Raw genomic sequence first — 23174 nt, 5'->3', positions numbered from 1 at the left:
GCTCTAGACGAATTTCCCCTTGTACGATTTTCATCGACTTGCATCGCCGTTATGTCTTTACCTTCAGCCTCGCCTTCTTCTGGAAAGTTGAGTACCAGGTCCCAGTATTGTTTAAATAAGCTCTCGCCGTAAAGTAACTTCTACTTTTCGTAATATTTTGTGTTTTGTGGCGGAGCTGTGCTGCTACCGGACACGCCATTTTATGGTGTCGCTGTTCTCTTGCATGCCTTATTTAGCTAGCCAGAACAGCTTTTTCCAGCCTCTTAACTAATTGATATTGTTAGTTATTTAGTCTTCATAGCTAGGAACTTCATATATCGTGTTTTAACGCTCTAATATCCGGTCATCGTTCGACCCCATACTAGATCGCTAGCTCAGCCCCTAGGCTAGATTACCTAGCACTTGTGTTCATGCATGATATATTCCAGTGATCCTAGGTTAAGTTATGAAGATAGTGGCATTATTTATCATACTGTTAACTGTGATGTAAGTGTTTTCGCCTTCAGAGACCATATAGGGGACCGGTTTGTTGCGCTCCTTTTTAACCTAACCTAAATGTAGGAACCCTATATGCTCCCTACATCCCCTGCCTACGGGCATTCCCTCTGCTTGGCAAAACTACCCCTTCTATATAGGGGAATCTTGTCCACAATCAGAGTATTTATCGCTTTCTCTGTCTACCCTAAGGGAATGATCCCCCTTAGGGTTGCGACCGAGAAAGAGGAACGGCTCTGCCCTTCCTCAGTTGCTTGTGGTTGGGTTACTCATCCCCCCTGCAACTTGCGATGTGTCTTTCATCCTACCTAGCCTGGGAATTAAGACTCCTTATCTAGGTTAGGCTTTGGGGGGGGGAGACTAGTTCAGTACTTTTATAGTTTGAGACGGTACTCTTGCACCGTTCTCATTCTGGTTACCTACCCTAGGCTAGGGAGCGTCCTCCCTTTCCTTGGTGGTCGTTCTTGTACTGAGCCTCCTCTATGAAAGACCCCTCTTCTTCTCCCTCCCCACCTATCCCTTTGGTGTAGGCTAGCCTATACATAGGCTTGCCTATACACATCCTACAACTCCTCCCTTGGGTGGAGTGATACGGCTATCTTGCTGTCCTGCTGAGCAGGCCGCTCTGGTACACATACCCTTCATAGCGTCCTATGGGGGTAGCCACTGGCAGCGATTTGTCCAGCAGGGGGTTCCCCTTCTTGAGTGTACTCTAACCCTCCCTTGGGTTACCCTGGCACCCGACCGGCTGCCGGCCCCCTGCCATTGGATGCTAGGTGTACCTACTCCTATCAGGTGTACACTCTCTCCGGAGGGATGCCGGAGGGGTATGTGGTCTTACCCCTCCAATCCCTCCTTATCTGTCTCTCCATCTACCCTGGTGCCGGTCCCTTGCCGCCTCTACTGCCGGCGATACCGCCCTACACTTTGGTGACTCTCTTTCATAAGATACCCTCCCTCCTCTAAGTCGTCAGCCTTCCGTGTGCCGGGGGCTGCCACCTTCCGTCGGCATACAACCAATGATACACCCCTCTCTTACCTAGTTTCGGTTGCCCAACCTTCGGGCCGGCTTCCGGCGTGCCGGCATTGATTGCCGGCATTGATTGCCGGCGGTCTGGGTATACTACCATATACTTAATTATATTATGAACTGATCACCAAGCCGTCAGCCTTCGGCTGCCGGAGCCTCCGCCTCCCGCCGGCGTTCCGCCGCTGTGCCGGTGGTCGCCAAGTTAGTATTATGGTTAGATACTCAATGTGTCTGTCTTGATGCCTTACACCCTGCTGGAGCGGCCTCCAGCGTACCGTCGGCCTGGCGGGGCCCTCCGGAGGCGCCAAGGGACATGCACCCCTTCTCTTACCTGTCGACAACATGCCGATAGTCCTACACTGCAGCCAGATGGCTTAGCCACCTCTATATATAGGTATTGTCTTACCATCTAATTGGTGGCTGGGCTGTCTTCTTGCACATAACAATTTTCCAGCATACTCTGTGTGTCTTAGCACGGCCGGTTGCCGGAACCTAGATCTATACGGGGTCTCCTATTACCCTTTTACCCCAAGGAACTGAGTGGTCTCAGTCCCTGATACACCTCGCAGGCAATCTCTGCTAGAAACTTAGCTTCTACCCACCACGGTGATCCACGTGGATTTCCGTTTTGTGTCCCTCGGTCACAAATGATATTGCCTAATGATAAGGTTACGGTAACCGACTGGGCGGGATTCACAAGTATGTGTCTATCTACTTCCTTTCCCGCTCCTATCCTCAAACATTACAATATTTATGAATTATTTAATGTTAGATAAAATTTTTACTACTTAAAATTTAATCTTAGAGTAATGTAAGTCATTCTTATGCCTTCCATATACTCATGATCTCTTTCTTTTACAGGAGTAGTATATGAAGTGTGAAAGCAACTTCTGCGGAGTGAAACGCCCGGACTTCTACGGGCACAAGACTTGTCGGAGCCACGCCCCCTGCGCCGCCAAGAAAGGCGACCTGAAATTCTGGGACCCGCAGCACTGTACAGTCTGCAAGAGTCGTCTGGTCGAAGCGTTCGACGATCCTCCTTCAGCGGAGGCAAGGGACAACGCTCGGGAGAAGCTACGCAATTGGGTGCGTGGCTTCCAGAAGAACGCCACCGGACCGTATCTCACCACCGAAGATTTGAGGGCCTTGCTATTTCCGAAGCCATCAAAAGACTCAGTGGTCCCCAGTGATCAGATTCCCACCGTCCAGATAGTGGTGGAACCTGATATTGTCATGGCCCAGTCCGTGCATGAGTGCCGTCTAGATTCCGACAACGCAGAACGTATGTCGGAAGTTTCGGAAGCAACGGAGAGGAACCTCATGGGCGAGGAGCTCGACTATGAGGAAGATCAGGTGGAATACCCTGATTCGGACCATGAGGTCGCTCCCACTCCTACCCCTGCACCAACTCCTACGCCGACCGAGGAATCCCTTCCTTCGACGTCTGCCACCCCGGATCCTCTCCCATCAGGCACTCAGGAGGTCTTCAAGATGCTTGAAGCCCTCATGGATAAGAAACTTCGCGAGACGCATGAGCTATTCAGGTCTAACCTAGGAAGTTTTAAGCAACCGAAACGGATTTCGGTTAAGGACCTCCCTGCTTGCTCGGATACTAACCCATGGAGGTATGCCGAGCACATGCCGATCACCACGGGCAAGATCTTCATCAGTGAGAAGGTTGGCTCGATCGCGTTGGAAGAAGTGGAGTTCTTCCCGAATTTTGAGGCTTATCCAGACTGTTACGTCCGGCTCAGGTCCGAACCCGCCTCTAAAGAAGAGACCGAACCGAAGGAGGTAATTGTGTTTGATCTCTCGAAGGCCCAGGCTATGCTAGCCAACACGGTGAAGAGTAGGGGCTTCACCAATTCCAAGATGCCGGCGCTTAGCAAAAAGCACCCAACCTTTGTCACACTGAACAATGCGACCTTCCCCTTTATTGAAAAGGCCTTCACTGTGGTATTGAAAGCAGTGGAAGAAGGGAAACCTTGCCCTGTACTGAAGGAGTGCAGGCCCTTCTCCCTGACTGTTCCCCCTGATGATAGACACTGGAAAGACGTCCAGTCAACATTCACAGTGGGGAAGTTAGAGCCTGACGTTGCCGGTCGTCAGTTTAATGAGGACCTCCCGAAACTCAACGATCACCTCCTTCGTAGGGAACAAGATACGAAGGAGAGGCTTGCCGCATCAATGTCCCTCCAGGTACAGCTTGAAGTCATGGCTGGAGACACTAGGATTCCAGACTTCTACATGGTCCTAGCCAAAACGCATTTGGCAACCGTAATGAAGGACCTGTACAGCTTCACTAGGGCTCGCAGAGCCTGTCGTGAATTCGTGTTCGCAAGCGCTACTGTGAAACACGAACCCTGGAGGCTGATTTCCTCCAATATCTGGGGTAAATACCTCTTTCCATCCTCCTTAGTGAAAGAGATCGCTGACAAAGCCGCCACGGAGAACAGGAACCTTCTCCATAAGTGGGGCATGTCGAAGAAAAGGAAATCCTCTCAGGACGATGGCCCTCAACCTAAGAGGAAACCTCAGAAGCCCAAACCCCAGCAACGTCAACAGAGACGGCAGTTTCCGGGTTCCGCTACTCCCCAAGTGGCAGCTCAGCCACAACAGACCTTCCAGCTGGTCACCCAACCGATGGTCCCGCAGTCACCAGTATTCACCCCTGCATTTAAGCAGCACACCACTACCTTTCGTCCCAAAGGTAGAGGCTCAAACAGAGGTTCAGGCAGAGATGTGTCTCGCTGCCCCTCCAGAGCCAGAGGAGGAAGGGGAGCCAGCAGCCGAGGTAGCAAACCCTCAGGAAGCCAGAAGCAATGAAGTGCTTCCGGTGGGAGGAAGACTCCGCCAACTCCAGGATCGTTGGACCTTCGATCCCTGGGCACACAGCATCGTCAAGAAGGGACTAGGCTGGAGCTGGACACAACAACCCCCAGCCTTCCAGCAATTCTTCCAACAGTCAACCTCCCTCCTGGAAGAGTACATCCTAGAACTCTTGAACAAGAAGGTGATAAGGAGGGTAAAGTCAACCAGGTTCCAAGGGAGACTATTTTGCGTCCCCAAGAAGGACTCCGACAAACTAAGAGTCATTCTAGACTTATCCCCCCTCAACAAGTTCATTGCGAACAACAAGTTCAAGATGCTGACTCTTCAACAAATAAGGACCCTCCTGCCTCAAGGGTCCTACACGTTCTCCATAGACCTGGCGGATGCCTACTGGCACGTTCCAATGAACCAACACGCTTCCTCCTACCTAGGATTTCGACTCCAAAGGAAAAGTTACGCCTTCAGGGCCATGCCCTTCAGGCTCAACGTGGCCCCACGGATCTTCACCAAGCTGGCAGACGCCATCGTTCAACAGCTCCGCCTTCGCGGCGTCCAAGTGATGGCTTACCTAGACGACTGGCTGGTCTGGGCGACATCGCCCGAAGATTGTGTACGATCCTGCAACAAAGTCACCCAGTTCCTAGAACACCTGGGATTCAAGATAAACACCGAGAAATCTCGCCTCTCTCCAGCTCAGAAGTTTCAATGGTTGGGAATCCATTGGGATCTTCAGTCACACCGCCTTTCCATCCTGCAGAAGAAAAGGAAGGAAATAGCAGGGTCTGTCAAAAAACTGCTGAAATCCAAACGGATCTCAAGACGACAGCAGGAACAAGTTCTAGGCTCTCTACAGTTTGCCTCTGTCACAAACCCAGTGCTTCGCGCACAGCTAAAGGATGCCGCGGGAGTCTGGAGATGTTCTGCATCCATCGCTCGAAGAGACCTCAAGAGACGGCTCCCAAACAGACTTCGGTTACTCTTAAAGCCGTGGTCGGAAGCAAAGGCCCTGAAAAGGTCAATTCCTCTTCAACACCAACCTCCGTCACTCAACATCCACACGGACGCTTCGCTGGAGGGTTGGGGAGGTCACTCCCACCAACGACAGGTTCAAGGAACATGGTCTCCCCTATTCAAGACGTTTCACATCAACATCTTGGAGGCCATGGCGGTCCTTCTCACCCTGAAGAAACTCTCTCTGCCTCCCTCGATCCACATCCGTCTGACTCTGGACAACTCGGTGGTAGTCAGATGTCTCAATCGTCAGGGCTCGAGATCGCCCCAGATAAATCAGGTACTTCTTCCAATCTTCCGTCTGGCAGGAAAGAAGAAATGGCACCTGTCTGCAGTTCACCTACAAGGATTCCGCAATGTGACGGCGGACGCTCTATCACGGACAAACCCAATAGAGTCGGAATGGTCTCTAGACGCAAGATCATTCTCCTTCATCTCTCGCCAAGTCCCGGAACTTCAGATCGATCTCTTCGCAACGAGCGACAACAATCAACTTCCTTGTTATGTGGCCCCGTACGAAGACCCCAAAGCAGAAGCAGTGGATGCCATGTCACTGGATTGGAACAGATGGTCCAGGATATACCTGTTCCCTCCCCCCAACCTTCTGCTGAAAGTCCTCTCCAAACTGAGAACCTTCAAAGGGACAGCGGCACTAGTGGCTCCCAAGTGGCCCCGGAGCAATTGGTACCCCCTGGTCCTGGAGCTGCAGCCCACGCTGATTCCCCTCCCGGGGTCAGTTCTCTCTCAGCAAGTACAGAAGTCGACTGTCTTCGCTTCATCACTGAAAGTCAGGGACCTTCATCTCATGATTTTCTCTCCCTAGCCGCAAAGAAAAGGTTTGGGATCTTGAAGAAAAGTCTAGACTTCCTCGAGGAATACAAGACCGAATCCACACGACGGCAATACGATTCATCCTGGAGAAAGTGGGTCTCGTTTGTCAAAGCAAAAAATCCTACGGAAATCACCATAGATTTTTACATGTCCTTCTTCATTCACCTTCATGGACAAGGCTTAGTAGCCAACACGATTTCTACCTGCAAATCGGCCTTGACTAGACCACTACTGTACGCCTTCAGATTGATCTGTCCAGCGATATCTTCAATAAACTACCAAAGGCATGTGCTAGACTACGCCCAGCACCTCCACCAAAACCTATCTCCTGGTCCCTGGACAAGATGCTCCATTTTGCCTCTAACTTGGACAACGATTTGTGCCCTCTCAAGGACCTGACTCAAAAAGTTATCTTCCTTTTTGCTCTCGCCTCGGGAGCCCGAGTCAGCAAAATAGTGGCATTATCAAGAGACGAGGGTCATATCCTGTTTGCAGATACAGGAGAACTTACCCTCTTCCCTGATCCGACGTTTCTCGCAAAAAACGAATTACCCACCAAGAGATGGGGCCCCTGGAGAATCTGCCCCCTGAAGGAAGATGTCTCTCTATGTCCAGTAGAGAATCTCAAGGTCTATCTTCGAAGAACTTCAGACTTTGGTGGAGGTCAACTCTTCAAAGGAGAAACATCGGGTAGCGACCTGTCACTGAAACAACTAAGAGCGAAAATCACCTACTTCATTCACAGAGCGGATCCTGACAGTACACCCACAGGTCACGATCCTAGAAAAGTCGCATCTTCTCTAAATTTCTTCCAGAGTATGGATTTTGAAAGCCTCAAGAGCTTCACAGAATGGAAATCTTCGTGCGTTTTCTTCAAGCACTACGCGAAGCAAGTGCATGAAGTCAAACATTTCGTGGTAGCCGCTGGTAGTGTTATGAAACCTGCCGTTTAACTCTGCATAGAACAGCGAGTTACTTGGGACTTTAACTCTACGGGTGCCTGTGTTGACCCTTGTGTGATACATAGTGATTTCATGAACACTTAGTGTTTCTAATAGACTGTTCTTACCAAGGTGAAATGTCATAGACTTCACATGAGTGCCACATGCCCTAGGGTATGATGTGTTTTTTCTTTGATAAAGACTGACGTTCCTCTGGAACTTGTGTTTTCTAAATTTGAAATTTCTTTCAGATTCAAGATTGAAGTCTTCTATTTCCTATGTACATTATTTATTATTGTAAATTAACTTTACATCCTTTATTGCATTTATTATTACTATAACCTGCAATTTATGAAATAAAATGTCTATTTTATTACTTGTGCATCTCTCTTCGCTACTATTACCATTATGAAATACATGATTGTCATAGTTTCATTTACCCCTTTCCTTTGAAATGAGAAGAATAATATAAATTTTCTGTATTATATACTCACCCATGCTGTGTAATATTCCTACTTGAATACTTACCTTCGTCATACCTTCGAGACCAGATTGTTCTCTAACCCATGGAATATAGTGATTAACTATCACTCGTCTACTCTTGAGAATATTCCTACACAAATATTGACCATTCTGTCTTGTCTCCGAGTCCTTCACGAACTCTCCACAGGGTGAGTAGCCCTTCGATGACCACTTTGAATTTTGGTATAATCCGTTGGGACTTCTCTGCCAGGGGGACAGGAAGCTGGATCCCCACGGAACCTCTACCGAGGTCACATTACATACCTCTATTTGAAGCCCTTGGCACTTACTCTAATAAGGGGAAATTTTCCACGATACATTGATTCTCTAGTACTCTTCCATCAGGACATCATGGCTTGAGGCCAAAAAACGGATTTTGAGCGAAGCGAAAAATCTATTTTTGGGTGAGATAGCCATGACGTCCTGATGGACCCTCCCTTTTATTCTAGTCCAGCCTTTCAGGCCCCGCCTTGTCCTGCTGTATCATGGAGATTAGCAAGGAGCTGGCATCAGGATGAGGACGGACGTGACGTCATTTAGCAATGGCGCCTGTTTGTTTACGTTTCGAGTACCAAAAGTAGCCACGGATGAGTGTAACTGTGGAACGGCTCCCCAGTTATTCTCCACCTTTCCATATCAAAGTGTTAACTCTATATGAGGTGCAGATAGCTATGTGGCGTGTTAATACATACGTCCCCTGTTGATATACGATGTCTTAAAGGGAAACCTTTAGGATACTCGCACCAGAAGTTAGAATTCTGTGATAACCTGTGGTTTAATTCTCTGGGAATATACTTGTAGTTTAATATACCCAAGGAAGCTACCAAAGGAACCTTCCATCAGGACGTCATGGCTATCTCACCCAAAAATAGATTTTTCGCTTCGCTCAAAATCCGTTTTGAACCCCTTGTTTTTGCAATTACTCTCTTCCTACTTAGAGATATTTTTTTCACATTTATTCAGCATATGCCTTGATTTTTACTCTTAATTTGGTTGCAACTTTCATCCCATACGTTTCAGAACACTGCGGCCAGTATCGATCGTAAACGGAAGCGAACGAAAATGTCATTCATGAAAATCCTTACATTTCTGTCAGTTTAGACTTCTAAAGCACTTTCAAAGCATCCAACAGAACTCTCATAAGATTAGATGTCAAACGGAGGATATATACAATATGAAGACATGAGAGAAGATCAAAGATGGTCGGTGACAAACTATATATATCTCAGAAATGATAGGTTGTGAGAACATGGTCACAACAAAATCTCAGAAGCGATTGTTTGTGAGAACATAGTTACCACATAATCTCAGAAGTAATTGATCTTGAGGACATAGTCACGACAAAATCTCAGAAGTGATTGATCTTGAGGACATAGTCACGACAAAATCTCAGAAGTAATTGATCTTGAGGACATAGTCACGACAAAAATTTCAGAAGTAATTGATTTTGAGGACATAGTCACGACAAAATCTCAGAAGTGATTGATCTTGAGGACATGGTCACGACAAAATCTCAGAAGTGATTGATCTTGAGGACATGGTCACGACAAAATCTCAGAAGTGATTGATCTTGAGGACATGGTCACGACAAAATCTCAGAAATGATTGATCTTGAGGACATGATCACGACAAAATCTCAGAAATGATTGATCTTGAGGACATGGTCACGACAAAATCTCAGAAGTGATTGATCTTGAGGACATGGTCACGACAAAATCTCAGAAATAATTGATCTTGAGGACATAGTCACGACAAAAATTTCAGAATTGATTTTGAGGACATAGTCACGACAAAATCTCACTCACGACAAAAATTTCAGAATTGATTTTGAGGACATAGTCACGACAAAATCTCAGAAGTGATTGATCTTGAGGACATGGTCACGACAAAATCCCAGAAGTGATTGATCTTTAGGACATGGTCACGACAAAATCTCAGAAATGATTGATCTTGAGGACATGGTCACGACAAAATCTCAGAAATTATTGATCTTGAGGACATGGTCACGACAAAATCTCAGAAGTGATTGATATTGAGGACATGGTCACGACAAAATCTCAGAAGTGATTGATCTTGAGGACATAGTCACGAAAAAAATTTCAGAAGTGATTGATCTTGAGGACATAGTCACGACAAAATCTCAGAAGTGATTGATCTTGAGGACATGGTCACGACAAAATCTCAGAAGTGATTGATCTTGAGGACATAGTCACGACAAAATCTCAGAAGTGATTGATCTTGAGGACATGGTCACGACAAAATCTCAGAAGTGATTGATCTTGGGGACATGGTCACGACAAAATCTCAGAAGTGATTGATCTTGAGGACATAGTCACGACAAAAATTTCAGAAGTAATTGATTTTGAGGACATAGTCACAACAAAATCTCAGAAGTGATTGATCTTGAGGACATAGTCACGACAAAATCTCAGAAGTGATTGATCTTGAGGACATAGTCATGACAAAATCTCAGAAGTGGTTGATCTTGAGGACATGGTCACGACAAAATCTCTGATATGATTGATCTTGAGGACATCGTCACGACAAACTCTCAGAAGTGATTGATCTTTAGGACATAGTCACGACAAAATCTCAGAAGTGATTGATCTTGAGGACATGATCACGACAAAATCTCAGAAATGATTGATCTTGAGGACATAGTCACAACAAAATCTCAGAAGTGATTGATCTTGAGGACATAGTCACGACAAAATCTCAGAAGTGATTGATCTTGAGGACATAGTCACGACAAAATCTCAGAAGTGATTGATCTTGAGGACATGGTCACGACAAAATCTCGAAGTGATTGATCTTGAGGACATAGTCACGACAAAATCTCGGAGGTGATTGATCATGAGGACATAGTCACGACAAAATCTCATAAGTGATTGATCTTGAGGACATAGTCACAACAAAATCTCATAAGTGATTGATCTTGAGGACATAGTCACGACAAAATCTCAGAAGTGATTGATCTTGAGGACATAGTCACGACAAAATCTCAGAAGTGATTAATCATGAGGACATAGTCACAACAAAATCTCAGAAGTGATTGATCTTGAGGACATAGTCACGACAAAATCTCAGAAGTGATTGATCTTGAGGACATGGTCATGACAAACTCTCAGAAGTGATTGATCTTGAGGACATAGTCACAACAAAATCTCAGAAGTGATTGATCTTGAGGACATAGTCACAACAAAATCTCAGAAGTGATTGATCATGAGGACATAGTCACAACAAAATCTCAGAAGTGATTGATCATGAGGACATAGTCACGACAAAATCTCAGAAGTGATTGATCTTGAGGACATAGTTACAACAAAATCTCAGAAGTGATTGATCATGAGGACATAGTCACGACAAAATCTCAGAAGTGATTGATCATGAGGACATAGTCACGACAAAATCTCAGAAGTGATTGATCATGAGGACATAGTCACGACAAAATCTCAGAAGTGATTGATCATGAGGACATAGTCACAACAAAATCTCAGAAGTGATTGATCTTGAGGACATAGTCACAACAAAATTTCAGAAGTGATTGATCTTGAGGACATAGTCACAACAAAATCTCAGAAGTGATTGATCATGAGGACATAGTCACAACAAAATCTCAGAAGTGATTGATCATGAGGACATAGTTACAACAAAATCTTAGAAGTGATTGATCATGAGGACATAGTCACGACAAAATCTCAGAAGTGATTGATCTTGAGGACATAGTCATGAAAAAATCTCAGAAGATATAGATCTTGAGGACATAGTCACGACGAAATCTCAGAAGTGATTGATCTTGAGGACATAGTCATGACAAAATCTCAGAAGTGATTGATCTTGAGGACATGGTCACGACAAAATCTCAGAAATGATTGATCTTGAGGACATAGTCACGACAAAATCTCAGAAGATATTGATCTTGAGGACATAGTCACGACAAAATCTCAGAAGTGATTGATCTTGAGGACATGGTCACGACAAAATCTCAGAAGTGATTGATCTTGAGGACATGGTCACGACAAAATCTCAGAAGTGATTGATCTTGAGGACATGGTCACGACAAAATCTCAGAAGTGATTGATCTTGAGGACATGGTCACGACAAAATCTCAGAAGTGATTGATCTTGAGGACATGGTCACGACAAAATCTCAGATGTGATTGATCTTGAGGACATGGTCACGACAAAATCTCAGAAGTGATTGATCATGAGGACATAGTCACAAAAAATCTCAGAAGTGATTGATCTTGAGGACATGGTCACGACAAAATCTCAGAAGTGATTGATCTTGAGGACATGGTCACGACAAAATCTCAGAAGTGATTGATCATAAGGACATAGTCACAACAAAATCTTAGAAGTGATTGATCATGAGGACATAGTCACAACAAAATCTCAGAAGTGATTGATCTTGAGGACATAGTCACAACAAAATCTCAGAAGTGATTGATCATGAGGACATAGTCACGACAAAATCTCAGAAGTGATTGATCTTGAGGACATAGTCACAACAAAATATCAGAAGTGATTGATCTTGAGGACATAGTCACAACAAAATCTCAGAAGTGATTGATCAAGAGGACATAGTCACAACAAAATCTCAGAAGTGATTGATCAAGAGGACATAGTCACAACAAAATCTCAGAAGTGATTGATCATGAGGACATAGTCACAACAAAATCTCAGAAGTGATTGATCTTGAGAACATAGTCACAACAAAATCTCAGAAGTGATTGATCTTGAGGACATAGTCACAACAAAATCTCAGAAGTGATTGATCATGAGGACATAGTCACGACAAAATCTCAGAAGTGATTGATCATGAGGACATAGTCACAACAAAATCTCAGAAGTGATTGATCTTGAGGACATAGTCACAACAAAATCTCAGAAGTGATTGATTTTGAGGACATAGTCACAACAAAATCTCAGAAGTGATTGATCATGAGGACATAGTCACAACAAAATCTCAGAAGTGATTGATCATGAGGACATAGTCACAACAAAATCTCAGAAGTGATTGATCTTGAGGACATAGTCACAACAAAATCTCAGAAGTGATTGATCATGAGGACATAGTCACAACAAAATCTCAGAAGTGATTGATCATGAGGACATAGTCACAACAAAATCTCAGAAGTGATTGATCTTGAGGACATAGTCACAACAAAATCTCAGAAGTGATTGATCATGAGGACATAGTCACAACAAAATCTCAGAAGTGATTGATCATGAGGACATAGTCACAACAAAATCTCAGAAGTGATTGATTTTGAGGACATAGTCACAACAAAATCTCAGAAGTGATTGATCATGAGGACATAGTCACAACAAAATCTCAGAAGTGATTGATCATGAGGACATAGTCACAACAAAATCTCAGAAGTGATTGATCTTGAGGACATAGTCACAACAAAATCTCAGAAGTGATTGATCTTGAGGATATAGTCACAACAAAATCTCAGAAGTGATTGATCATGAGGACATAGTCACAACAAAATCTCAAAAGTGATTGGTCTTGAGGACATAGTCACAACAAAATCTCAGAAGTGATTGATCTTGAGGACATAGTCACAACAAAATCTCAGAAGTGATTGATTTTGAGGACATAGTCACAACAAAATCTCAGAAGTGATTGATCGTGAGGCCATAGTCACAACAAAATCTCAGAAGTGATTGATCTTGAGGACATAGTCACAACAAAATCTCAGAAGTGATTGATCATGAGGACACAGTCACGACAAAATCTCAGAAGTGATTGATCTTGAGGACATAGTCACGACAAAATCTCAGAAGTGATTGATCTTGTGGACATTGTCACGACAAAATCTCAGAAGTGATTGATCTTGAGGACATGGTTACGACAAAATCTCAGAAGTGATTGATCATGAGGACATAGTCACAACAAAATCTCAGAAGTGATTGATCTTGTTAACATGGTCACGACAAAATCTCAGAAGTGATTGATCTTGAGGAGATGGTCTCGACAAAATCTCAGAAGTGATTGATCATGAGGACATAGTCACAACAAAATCTCAGAAGTGATTGATCATGAGGACACAGTCACAACAAAATCTCAGAAGTGATTGATCTTGAGAACATAGTCACGACAAAATCTCAGAAGATATTGATCTTGAGGACATGGTCACGACAAAATCTCAGAAGTGATTGATCTTGAGGACATAGTCACAACAAAATCTCAGAAGTGATTGATCTTGAGGACATGGTCACGACAAAATCTCTGAAATGATTGATCTTGAGGACATAGTCACAACAAAATCTCAGAAGTGATTGATCTTGAGGACATGGTCACGACAAAATCTGTGAAATGATTGATCTTGAGGACATAGTCACAACAAAATCTCAGAAGTGATTGATATTGAGGACATGGTCACGACAAAATCTCTGAAATGATTGATCTTGAGGACATAGTCACAACAGAATCTCAGAAGTGATTGATCTTGAGGACATAGTCACGACAAAATCTCAGAAGTGATTGATATTGAGGACATAGTCACGACAAAATCTCAGAAGTGATTGATCTTGAGGACATGGTCACGACAAAATCTCAGAAATGATTGATCTTGAGGACATAGTCACAACAAAATCTCAGAAGTGATTGATCTATAGGACATAGTCACGACAAAATCTCAGAAGTGATTGATCTTGAGGACATAGTCATGACAAAATCTCAGAAGTGATTGATCTTGAGGACATGGTTACGACAAAATCTCTGAAATGATTGATCTTGAGGACATAGTCAAAACAAAATCTCAGAAGTGATTGATCTTGAGGACATAGTCACGACAAAATCTCAGAAGTGATTGATCTTGAGGACATAGTCACGACAAAATCTCAGAAGATATTGATCTTGAGGACATGGTCATGACAAAATCTCAGAAGTGATTGATCATGAGGACATAGTTACAACAAAATCTCAGAAGTGATTGATCTTGAGGACATAGTTACAACAAAATCTCGAAGTGATTGATCTTGAGGACATGGTCACGACAAAATCTCAGAAGTGATTGATCTTGAGGACATAGTCACAACAAAATCTCAGAAGTGATTGATCTTGATAACATGGTCACGACAAAATCTCAGAAGTGATTGATCTTGAGGACATAGTCACAACAAAATCTCAGAAGTGATTGACCTTGAGGACATGGTCACGACAAAATCTGTGAAATGATTGATCTTGAGGACATAGTCACAACAAAATCTCAGAAGTGATTGATCTTGAGGACATGGTCACGACAAAATCTGTGAAATGATTGATCTTGAGGACATAGTCACAACAAAATCTCAGAAGTGATTGATCTTGAGGACATGGTCACGACAAAATCTCTGAAATGATTGATCTTGAGGACATAGTCACAACAAAATCTCTGAAGTGATTGATCTTTAGGACATGGTCACGACAAAATCTCTGAAATGATTGATCTTGAGGACATAGTCACAACAAAATCTCAGAAGTGATTGACCTTGAGGACATGGTCACGACAAAATCTCAGAAGTGATTGATCTTGAGGACATAGTCACGACAAAATTTCAGAAGTGATTGATCTTGAGGACATGGTCACGACAAAATCTCTGAAATGATTGATCTTGAGGACATAGTCACAACAAAATCTCAGTAGTGATTGATCTTGAGGACTTGGTCACGACAAAATCTCAGAAGTGATTGATCTTGAGGACATGGTCACGACAAAATCTCTGAAATGATTGATCTTGAGGACATAGTCACAACAAAATCTCAGAAGTGATTGATCTTGAGGACATGGTCACGACAAAATCTCTGAAATGATTGATCTTGAGGACATAGTCACAACAAAATCTCAGAAGTGATTGATCTTGAGGACATGGTCACGACAAAATCTGTGAAATGATTGATCTTGAGGACATAGTCACAACAAAATCTCAGAAGTGATTGATCTTGAGGACATGGTCACGACAAAATCTGTGAAATGATTGATCTTGAGGACATAGTCACAACAAAATCTCAGAAGTGATTGATCTTGAGGACATAGTCACAACAAAATCTCAGAAGTGATTGATCTTGAGGACATGGTCATGACAAAATCTCTGAAATGATTGATCTTGAGGACATAGTCACAACAAAATCTCAGAAGTGATTGATCTTGAGGACATAGTCTTGACAAAATCGGAGAAGCAATTGGTTGTGAGAACATAATCGTATTGACATCTCGGAAGTGATTGTTCATGAGAACATAGTCACACCGCCATCTCAGAATAGAAGTGATGGGTCGTGAGAACATAGTCTCTCAGGCCTGAAAGAGCAGAGTTGTTAATTCATATATGTATTCATAAGAATTATTCTTCTTTTTACAGTTGGTACCCGAGGGAACTGGTTTTGCGGAGGGACCCTCATTTCGAGTCGGTTTGTTTTGACTGCGGCTCACTGCTTCAAGAAAGAGCTTGGTGTCATTCTGTAAGTAAAGATGTCAAAGTTTTAAGTCCTTCATTCGATGAAAAGGTATCAACAATAAAAGAAAATCCATATATTTCCGATAGTTACAAGTCAATAACTACGTTGTCCTTTCTGTATCAGAATTATCATTTATAATTTCATCTTATTGTTGTATGAAAATGTCACCAACTCCTTTACAAAATTCTGAAAAATAGACTTAGATACCAATTTTCAAGGTGTTGAAGGAAATATATGCACAGCTGAATTCATGGGAAAAATTGACAGATTTTATTTGCATATACATACGTACCCATATATTCAAATTAACCACAGTATTGGAAATATTGATGAAGTATTTCTTAGTTTGTCTATGAATTATACACTATATATATATATATATATATATATATATATATATATATATATATATATATATATATATATATATATATACTGTATATTTATATATATATATATATATATATATATATATATATATATATATATATATATATATATATATATAGTATATATATATATATATATATATATATATATATATATATATATATATATATATATATATATATATATATATATATATATATATATATATATATATTATATATTTGTATTACCATACACAAAATACACATTAGTCATTGTGTCGTTAACAAGGAAGAGAAATATTTCCATTTGATGATTTTACTGATGATTCTTGTGAAAAAGTGAAAATTACCTAATGAGAAGTACAATAGCTTATTCAGTTTATCTTCTTCATATGAATGATAACTTATTTAATATATCTTCATAAGATGTACGATAACTTATTTGGTATATTGTATCTTCCTAAGATGTACGATAACTCATTCAGTATATCTTCCTAAGATGTATGATATCTTATTTAGTATATCTTCCTAAGATGTACGATAATTTATTTAATACATGTTCATAAGATGTATGATATCTTGTTTAGTATATCTTCCAAAGATGTACGATGACTTATTTGTTATATCTTCATAAGATGTACGATAAAATAACTTATTTATTATATCTTTATAAGATGTACGACAAAATAACTTATTTATTATATCTTCGTAAGATGTACGATAACTTATTTAGTATATCTTCCTAAGATGTATGATAACATTTAATATATCTTCATAAGATGCACGATAACTTATTTAATATATCTTCATAAGATGTACGATAACTTAACATTCCTTTTACGGATGTTCATTTGAGTTTGTAGTAGTTTTGTCGGAGTATTGCAAAACTCCTGTAACTGAATCTGAGCACACCCCCCTCGCTATCCTTGGCTTTCTTTTGTATTATGTTCATTTTCCATCACAAGTGTTCATTTATATGTATCTTCATGTCTGAAGCGATTTTAATGTGTCGATTAATTAAATTACCTTCAGAGCGAAGTGTTAGCCTCAAATAGGGGTCATTTAAAAATATGATACAATATGTGGAATTCCAAATTCCCACAGGATACTTGACCTCATCCTATGGCAGAATATATGGCTGAGACGAAAAGGTTGGTCACGTGCCATACTCTCTCTCTCTCTCTCTCTCTCTCTCTCTCTCTCTCTCTCTCTCTCTCTCTCTCTCTCTCTCTCTCTCTCTCTCTCTCTCTCTCTAAATTAAAATTGTGCTTGAGAATATTTGAAAGAATTGTTGTCAGTACTATCTTTGACTAAGTGAAATTAATCTTTAAATCTTTTTAATAGTTACCCCTGTTTATTATGTGCATCTATTTATACACCATTCCGAACTGTTAAACTCTTTTCGTTCAAGGTCTGTTCCCTAAAATATAGTATTCATTCAAGTCCTGAAATAGCTGAGCGTTAGTTAACTGATCCGATAAGTATTCTTTACTAAAGTAAATGATAAGCTGTAAATTGCTTTTGAATAGTCAATTAAAATAATGATAGAAGAATGAGACCAACCATATTGACTGGTCAAAAGAGCCAAAATCAAAATGTGGAAATCAAAGGTTCATCAGGTGTTTACTAAAACTATGGGTTTTCAAAGTATTGTGCTCACTCACTTTTCCTCTTTTTATCATTAACTCTTTCCATTCCGAGATTGAGCAGAATGTTTATATAGATCATGACTGCCCATGGGTGTGAGCACAACTCGGTTACCTTATAATTTTTGTTTCCAGGGAATTTGCCAGGATTGGAGAGCACACCTTGAACCTAGACAGGGACTGTGATCAGTATGGCTGCGCTCCTCCGCATCAGGACATCCCGGTTGAGAGGGTCATTATGCATCCCAGTTATGGGGTTGAGTGTTCTGAGTGCAATGACATTGCCCTCTTGAGGCTGTCCCGGGATGCCAACATTGACTCAAGTGAGTACCTACAGGCCATCCTTGAAAGCAGGCTCCATCGTCTTTAGATGAGTGCTGGCAAGTGTTTAGTTTTGAAGCAAGCATGAGAAGTCTTGCTATGAATATCAGGCCCCAGTGGTTTTTGGTGAATGCTAACAGGTTTTGATAATGGAGCGTGCATTAGAAGGTTTGCTGTGAACACTGGAATGTTTTGACACAGACATGAGAGCTCTTGCTGTGAATTTTGGAATGTGTTCATTATGAGCACCAGGGATCATTGGTGAGTGCTGACATTAGTTAGTTTTGAAGCATGCATGAGACATCTTGCTTTGAGTATTGGAAGGTGTTCTTTCTGAACTAAGCACCAGTGGTCTTTGGTGAGTACTGACAGGTGCTCGTTTTAAAAAGGGCATCAAAGGTATTGCAGATTTGAGTCAGGTATCATAGGTCCTTAGTAACGATAGGTGTTCATATTGAACTAGGCCTGAGTTTTTCCGTGATTTCTGCATTATATTTGTTATTATGGATTGGTATTAATAGGTTGATTTAAGTTATACCATTAAACAAGAATTTCATTAAAACAAATTTTCAAGTTTTATCTGATCTGAATTTAATCCAAAACCTATCGAAGAAGAATTAAGAAAGCTACAGTTAAATTTTGTAATGTAATCTTTTTCTTCCATCCAGGTCTCATCACATTAAATTTGGCTCCCAAATAAAATTCTATTCTAGAACTCAAGGAAGTAACCTGAAAAAGATTTGTGAAAGAACTTATTATCTAATTGAAGTGTTTTAGAAAGATTTTGGTTCCTAATAAAATCGTATTATACGAAATCTGGGTGCCAGATTGAACTATTCTTATTTCATGTTTAACCGAGTATTTTTAAAAGCATATTGTGATACTAGAAGTAACGTTTGACGTTATAATAGTTGAATTTCTTCACGTCAATGTGTCCTATGCCTAGAGGGCGCGCGTGGTAGGTGTCGTTGGGGAGTTCAACCATGTTATCTAGGGCCTGTCACGGCCCTCCCCATTGATGAAGGGATTATCTAAATGGAAGACAACCTGTGAATAGTGGTTTACACACGCCTTTGTTTAATACACGACACCTACAAGGTGTTCGCGCGAGGGTTGTAACCTCTGCATTCCATGCTTTTATCTTTCTCTAGTATATTTGGAAGATTTATATTAGGAAAGGTATAAGGAAGGACCTTTCTCACCGGGCGTCACAGGCCTCTTCCCAGAAATAGATTTTTCCTTCGTCAAAATCCCTTTTTTGGTAAACTAATTGTTTCACTTGATATTATTCCAAATTAGTGCCAGAGGAAATTTTGTCCAGGATTTTTTTTTTTTCAAGAGAATATTGATAAGGAATTCTTCCATGTTTTTTTCAGAAATCCGTAGATAAATTTCCACTTCGCACGTGGTAGTATGAATTTTATATGAAGACTGCATCATATTACAGTCAAAAGTATGACACTTTGTCATGAAATCTACCAAATGATATCATAAACAATTGTTTATGAATATGATTTGACATTTCTTGCCTTCCTCTGTCTTATTCACTTTTTAGATTCAACTCAAAACCATCAGTGAATATAGGTTAAATATGTAAGGCTAATAGAAGGAACATTATTATTATTTCTGGGCTCCGACCCGTACCGCCCACTGAAATGCTCCTTTAGCACCATTTCTAAGGTATATAACTGCTAATAAAGGAGTAATATACCTTAGAAATGGTACTAAAGGAGCATTTCACTGGGCGGCACGGGTCTCCCGCCCAGAAATAGATCTTTCATATATAAACTATAAAAACTTTAAAAAACAAGAGGAAGAGAAACAAGATAGAATAGTGTGCCCGAGTGTACCCTCAAGCAAGAGAACTCTGCCCCAAGACAGTAAAAGACCATGGTACAAAGACTCTGGCACTATTACATTGGTACAAACTGCTGAGTTAGCATTACTTGTGAATATATTACCTTTTGCAGTTACCAGATGTTCTCCCTTGCAGTTTACGTGAATCCAATTTGCCTACCAGACAACCCTGTTGTGAATATGGGATATTCTGTGCAAGATTTTCAGAGTAAAGTTGCATTAGCTGCCGGATGGGGAACCACGGCCAGAGGTAAGGATTCTTTTCTATAGTTTTTAGAGCGATTCGGTGTGAGAAGAGTCTGTTATTTTATTAAGTTAACAATGTCGCTTGAAAAATTCAGTAAATAAAATCGAGTGTTTTTGTTGATTACTATCTTAAAGTTGAAAATCAATGGTATTAACATAAGAAATTCCATAACGTTCCTTGATGTGACTGTACTTTAATATGTAATTCTTGACAAACACAATTCTTTTTTAGTCAACAAACATTTTTAAGATGTGATGGAGCTGGTTCAAACCTTAGTCTATTCAATCATGAAGTCTTTGATATGATCATGAACCTTTAAAAATGGGGGGTTTCCTTTTAGATCCAACTATCGTTCGGCGGCCTAACATTCTTCACGAAGTGAACCTCACTATCCAAGACAGCCCATTCTGTCAAACCCTCAAAAGAGGTTACCCACACCAGGATATGGCGATTTGTGCAGGAGGCCTTGGCAGGGACACATGCAAAGGAGACTCTGGTAAGGCAATAAGACTGACACAGATTGTCTCTAATCACTGAGGAGTATTATTATTATTATTATTATTAGCTAAGCTAGTTTGAAAAGCAGGATGCTATAAGCCTAAGGGTTCTAACAGGGAAGAATAACCCTGTGAGTAAAGGAAATTAGGAAATGTAAAAACTACAAGAGTAATAATGAATAAATTAAAATAACCCAGTTTAAGAACAGTAACAACATTGAAATAGATCTTTCATAAATGAACTATAAAAAGAGACTTACGTCATCCTGTTCAACCAGAAGACATTCATTGCAGGTATGATCCTTACTGCAAGCCTAGACAATAAGTATGTAAGAGAAATCTTGAATATGTAAAGATCTGTTAGTGTTGTATCAGAATTCAGTACAGTATTACACAGTGCCTCTATTCTATTATATTTCTATTACAGTACTTTTTATCGTAAGCATAGAAATCTAAATTCATGTTATATTTCGCAGAATGATCTTTCTAGATTATTATTATTATTATTCTTATTATTACTAGCTAAGCTCCAACCCTAGTTGGAAAAGCAAGATGCTATAAGCCCAAGGGCTCCAACAGGGAAAAGTAGCCCAGTGAGGAAAGGAAACAAGGAAAAACAAAATATTTTAAGAACAGTAACACCAACAAAATAAATATTTCCTGTATAAACCATAAAAACTTCAGGTGATGTTTTATATACTAACAGAAGGTCTTCAACTTAAAAACATTCAGAGATACAAACCCGAATCCAACCAAAAATAACAAAGATAAGATAAAGAAATACTCTAATAAAACAATATTATATCATTTAATACAGTAAACAAAATAACATTTGTAGTAACCTGATATCTATTTCATACGAAACCCGATTATTTGTTGATTTTTGTAGCTGGAAGTCATAGGCATGGGACTCAGGTTAGGCGTACCCTAGGTCAAAATGTAACAAAATTTGACTTGCAAACAGCTTCTTGGAACCAATTAAGTTTATAAGCTGGGAACCTTATGTATTTATATAATTTTCACTCAGGGTAAGGTTGACTTCTATGCAGAACATTTTGGGCATCACTTCTTTTTCATTTCAAAACAGGTATGTAAAAGAAAAGTCATTTTATGATACTTATCTACTGTATATCCTTTCCAGGTGGCCCTCTCACACTGACAGACAACAAGGGGATAAGGCATTTCCTCGTGGGGATCACCAGCCGAGGTCCTCTCGTGTGCGGTTCTGAAGGCACCCAGGGCTTGTACACAAGCGTACATTATTATCTCCCTTGGATACACAGCATCATGCAATCTTGATGATATTCAATCTTACGTTCTGTTTCATGTCCTGAAGAGCAATCATTATAACCTTCATATCTCCCATATTATTTACTATCCTATTGTGGAAAGTACTCATTTAAACTGTTCCCAGTGTCTGTCACTAACACAACCCTTAAAGTCGCCTAAATCCAGTTTGAAATCACACGTGGAATCCCAGAGTTATATGTGAATCTGCTGCAAAATCCTATCCTCTTAAAGCTGAGAATTTCATGCAGTTATATGTTTTTTTTTTTTTCTCAGCTGCAATGCTTGATATCAAGTTGGGTGTTTACGAGATGACACCTCAAAGCTTTTTGATATAGAGGAAATGCAATTTCAAGTATATGTACTTTAAACTACAACATAATGCCCGTCAGTTTAATAAAGACTTATCTTAATCAAGAATTCTATATAAAATCCTCAATATGGTAATTGCAATGAAATGATTATGTGACCTTTGATTAAAGGAATTCCTGATACAACTCACTCAGAGGAAATGCCCAATATCACACCCTTACTGAGTGGAGAGTTCCTGTGTATAGAGCCCTGCTGACCACCGATGCCGTCTCTCCCTGCACTTATCAGTTTGGTTACTTGTAGCGCAGTACGGGTGTGACTTTCATACCTGCATCCAACTGTACTTATATTTGGTTGTATTAAGATAACAGGAAAATGTGTATCGCTGAAATCTACTTTCATTTCCTTACATTGAAATGCGATAATTTTGTCTTCCAACAATATACAGTGGAAATCAATCAGGGAAATTAAAAAGTTGTTTTCCAAGGTACCAAAGTTGTGGTGTGAATGGTAGAATGAATGAGAT

At 40.8% G+C, this 23174-nt stretch overlaps 1 protein-coding gene across 3 annotated transcripts in view; it reads left to right on the top strand.

The window, feature by feature from the left end:
- LOC137641409 (phenoloxidase-activating factor 3-like) overlaps positions 1 to 22412 on the top strand; it is a 152005-nt gene extending 129593 nt beyond the window's left edge. For all 3 annotated transcript variants that reach the window (XM_068373937.1, XM_068373938.1, XM_068373936.1), the window contains exons 6-10: positions 16014 to 16113; positions 18263 to 18450; positions 20442 to 20555; positions 20893 to 21048; positions 22191 to 22412. In XM_068373937.1, coding sequence (XP_068230038.1) covers positions 16014 to 16113; positions 18263 to 18450; positions 20442 to 20555; positions 20893 to 21048; positions 22191 to 22348 — 716 coding nt within the window. In that variant the 3' untranslated portion in view covers positions 22349 to 22412. The remainder of the gene's footprint in view (positions 1 to 16013; positions 16114 to 18262; positions 18451 to 20441; positions 20556 to 20892; positions 21049 to 22190) is intronic.
- The last annotated feature ends 762 nt before the right edge of the window (positions 22413 to 23174 follow it).

This window comes from Palaemon carinicauda, chromosome 5, assembly GCF_036898095.1.
Source record: "Palaemon carinicauda isolate YSFRI2023 chromosome 5, ASM3689809v2, whole genome shotgun sequence".
Lineage (NCBI taxonomy): Eukaryota > Metazoa > Arthropoda > Malacostraca > Decapoda > Palaemonidae > Palaemon > Palaemon carinicauda.
The sequence above is the reverse complement of the archived record's forward strand: the minus strand, read 5'-3'. Positions and strand labels throughout refer to the sequence as shown.